Source organism: Mus pahari, chromosome 2, assembly GCF_900095145.1.
Source record: "Mus pahari chromosome 2, PAHARI_EIJ_v1.1, whole genome shotgun sequence".
NCBI classification, from domain to species: Eukaryota; Metazoa; Chordata; class Mammalia; order Rodentia; family Muridae; genus Mus; species Mus pahari.
The window spans coordinates 67,816,448-67,820,298 of record NC_034591.1 but is presented as its reverse complement, the minus strand read 5'-3'; the positions used below and the strand labels follow the sequence as shown (position 1 = coordinate 67,820,298).

Genomic DNA, 3,851 nt, shown 5'->3' with positions numbered 1-3,851 from the left:
TTTTTTTTTTTTTTTTTAAAAAAAAAAGAGTTCACTGTGTCCTGGGGCCAGAGAACAACTTCAGGCAATTAAATTAAATTAATAAGTAATTTTCTGTAGATACATAAAAACTAATTTTGCTTAACATTTTTGAGGAGGAGACTGGGAAGCTAAGAGCAGCGGAAGTTGGCTTGTATGATGAGACAGAGTCCCAGTTATTGTTAAAATGAACCTATAATTACTACTTAGTAGCTTCTCTCTCAGAACAGTGGACAGCTCAGGAGAGGGGAGACAGCTTCGTCTTTACGATTTCCACTCTTGTTCAGATCTAGACAAGCTCACCCCACCTTTGTAAGCTCTGCATGCTGATAGCTGCCGCAAGTGTGCTTTGATTCACTGTGTACCTTGTTCTTACCTTGGCCTGCTAGATGCAGTGGAGCTATAAAAGGAAGTTCTTTGGAAAGGACCATCTTATAGATACACTCTTTAATGTAGGCCTCATCTTATGACTGAATTCGCGCAGGAAGTAAGATCCGTGTATGAAAAATAGCATGCACTTGCCCTGTGCCTCCAAAGCTCTGTAGCTGCTCCCAAGTTTGCTGAGGGCAGCAGGTACCCACCAGAAAAGTTTGTGAAGGCTGGGCTGGGGAACAGGCAGGTGTTATAACACAGAGAGAAGCAGTTTGAGTTTGTTCCCTGTGGTTCTGTAATTCAAAGCCCCAGTAATTCTTTTGACTCTTTCCATCATGATGATTTGCAATTTGAGAGCATATTCCTGCCCTGTGAACATCTTGGGAAACTCAAAACTTAACGATTTTCTCTCCCCTCCTGCTAGGTGCTGGATAGTTTACTAGTCCAGTATGGAGTGGTGGAGAGCTGTGAGCAAGGTACCTATCTTCTGAATTGCTTTTACATTCATAAAAGGAAGGAAGTGGAAGGAAACTAACCAACTCCCTGTTTTTCTCTTGTCCCCAGTGAACACGGACTCGGAAACGGCAGTTGTGAATGTAACCTATTCCAGTAAGGACCAAGCTAGACAGTAAGCAGCTTGAAACTTCTTGTCTGTCTGTGATAACTAGGTTAGGTTATTACAGTCACTTACATTGTGTAGTCCTGTAAATTGAAGATGGGCTGGTGGGTCATAAAAGGAAACTTTATTTTGTATGTTTTTACTCTACAATTAATGTCTTTAAAAATCTGTATTGCTATTGAAAATCTGCATAGATTTAAAGTTTGTTCCATTTTTAATTTATCTTTAATACCATTTTTGGAGTGCTGTATGAAGCTAAACTACAACCTATTTGCACAAAGGGCCTGAATATTTTTCCAACATATGTAATTTGCCTCCTTATTTGGTGCTTTAGCCCTGTGTTAAGCTATCAACACTGCAATGTTGTCATTTTCCTCCCTGAGGTCGGTCATGATTACACAGTTCACTAACTGAGCAGACACTGAAGCAGTACAGCGTGCAACCAACAGCGTTTGGATCAACCCATGATGACTTTGCCAGCAATGGAAGAGAGAATAAGGGGCCCACAGACACTGCCTTTGATAGCTCAGCCTGGACCGTGAGAGCAGGGTGGTACCCTTACACACACACACACACACACACACACACACACACACACAACACCAATGCACATAACATAAAAATAAGTCATTTTAAAAAAAGACTTAATTGAAAAAGACATTATAGCAGATATCATTGAAATTAAGAAAATCATTTGAATTTACCTTAAAAAAAAAAAAAGCCACATATTCCACTGAGTTGGAAAACCTAGTAGAAACGGACATTCGTCTATATGCTTATCACCAAACAATGTTAAACTAAGATGACATGAAAATTTTAAGTAGATCTGTAACAGCAGGTGAGACTGAAACACTAATAAGAAAGTCCCCTGGCTGAAAGCATTCAGGCTCAGACAGGTCCACTGCTGAGCCCTGCCATCTGATGGAGGAAGACCAGTGTTCCTCAAACTAGTCCATAAATTAGAGAATGTGGGAAGGCTACCAAACTCTATCAAGCTAGTACTAACTGGATACCCAAGCTAGATAAAGAGAAAGTTACAGGCATTTCCTCCTGATGAATATAGATGCAAAATTTCTCAATAAAATATTTGGAAAATAATTAAGTAATGCACCAGAAAGATGTTTCATGGTGATTTATTTCCATACATGCAGGAAAGGCTTTTAACAAAAATGCAACATCTCGTCATGAGGAAGCCCTGAGTATACTAGAACTAGAAGGAGTACATCTCAGCCTAATACAGGGTATCATGTCAGCCTGCCACACTCGGTGGGGGAACCTCAAAGCATTTCCATTAAAACCAAGAACAAGAGCTGGGTTCTCTGCGCTTATTCAGCCAGAGCTTTTGAAGTCTTTATTAGAGCACTCGAACTAGAGAGGAAACCAGGCTTTACAAATCCATCAGGAAGCTCAACTATCCTCACTGGTAGATCTTATTGTCCTACATGTAAAACTGTAAAGACTCCACCAGAAAACCCTTAAAGAAACTCTTAACCACCTTGAGCAGAGTAGCAGGACACAAAATATAGCATTAAAAAAAAAAAAAAAAAAGGTCAGGCACCTTCCTGTATACCAGTGACAGACAGACTGAGCAAGAAACCAGGGAAATAATCATAGCCAACAACTAACCAAATAGAATACATTTGGATAAACCTAACCAAAGACACAAAACCAAACCAAACAAAGCAAGTTAACCAGTGACTGGCCGAGTTTGAGACCCACCTGGTGGGAGAGAACCAACCCCTGGCACTGTTAATGATACTCAGCCATGCTTGCACACTGGAGCCTAGCATAGCTGTCTCCTGAGAGGCTTCATCCAGCAGCTGATGGAAACAGATGCAGAGACCATAGCCAAACGTTAGGCAGAGCTCACGGAGCCTTGTGGAAGAGTCGGGGGACAGGATTGAGCAAGCCAGAGGGGGTCAAGGACACTTTAAGAAGATCTATGACGAGGAGAGCAAGATACAAGTTCCTACCTACTGGAAACTGATGGCTGCTAGGAGAGGGGAAGACAGGTTTCTGAAAGAAAGTGGACCCTAGTGAGTCAAGACTTCTGCACTGCAAGATCACACATTCAAGAATATCTATGCAGTGGAAAGTGGCCTTGATAGGTTTGTAAAATTAAAATGTAAAGCATGAGATAAGCAAGGATGGAAACCAAGAAGGAACTGGAAGGAGAAGGATTATGATCAAAACATTGTATGAAAATCTCACATAATTAACCAAAGCATCTTTAATATTGAAAATAGTTTAAACTGAGCTCAAATTTTAACTTTATATTATTTTGTAGACGTTCTTTTTCTTTCAAGATTACAATAAAGAAACTCGGGTAAAAAAAAAAAAATCTACAGAGTCAATTAGTCTGGGCCCCGTGGGGGCTTACAGAGACTGAACTACCAACCAAAGAACAGGCATGGGCTGGAGCTAGGCCCTACAAATATGTGCGGCTTAGTCTTCATGTGGGTGCCCCAACCACTGGAGCAGGGGCGGTCCCTGACAAGGACTCTGTCAAGTGCTTGTGGATCCTTTCCCCTAGCTGGGCTGCCTTTTCTGGCCTCAGTGGGGAAGAATATGCTTAGCTTGGGGGATGGGCAGGGAGGGGCTCTCCTTCTCTGAGGAGAAGTGTGTTTGGGGGCGGGGGTTAAGGAGAGGAGGGTAGGAGGCTAGGAATGGGAGGAGAGAAGGGAGGGGCCTGTGATTGGGATGTAAAGTGAATAAATAAATTAATTAAAAAAGGAAAGACAGAGCCGGGTGTGGTGGCGCACGCCTTTAATCCCAGCACTCAGGAGGCAGAGGCAGGTGGATTTCTGAGTTTGAGGCCAGCCTGGTCTACAAAGTGAGTTCC

The 3,851-nt window shown here is 42.1% G+C and overlaps 1 protein-coding gene across 2 annotated transcripts in view; it reads left to right on the top strand.

Moving 5' to 3' along the window:
• The window catches only part of Igf2bp3 (insulin like growth factor 2 mRNA binding protein 3), a 130,956-nt gene that overhangs the window by 81,942 nt on the left and 45,163 nt on the right, over positions 1–3,851 (top strand). For both annotated transcript variants that reach the window (XM_021189206.1, XM_029534714.1), the window contains 2 exons: positions 815–866; positions 955–1,018. In XM_021189206.1, coding sequence (XP_021044865.1) covers positions 815–866; positions 955–1,018 — 116 coding nt within the window. The remainder of the gene's footprint in view (positions 1–814; positions 867–954; positions 1,019–3,851) is intronic.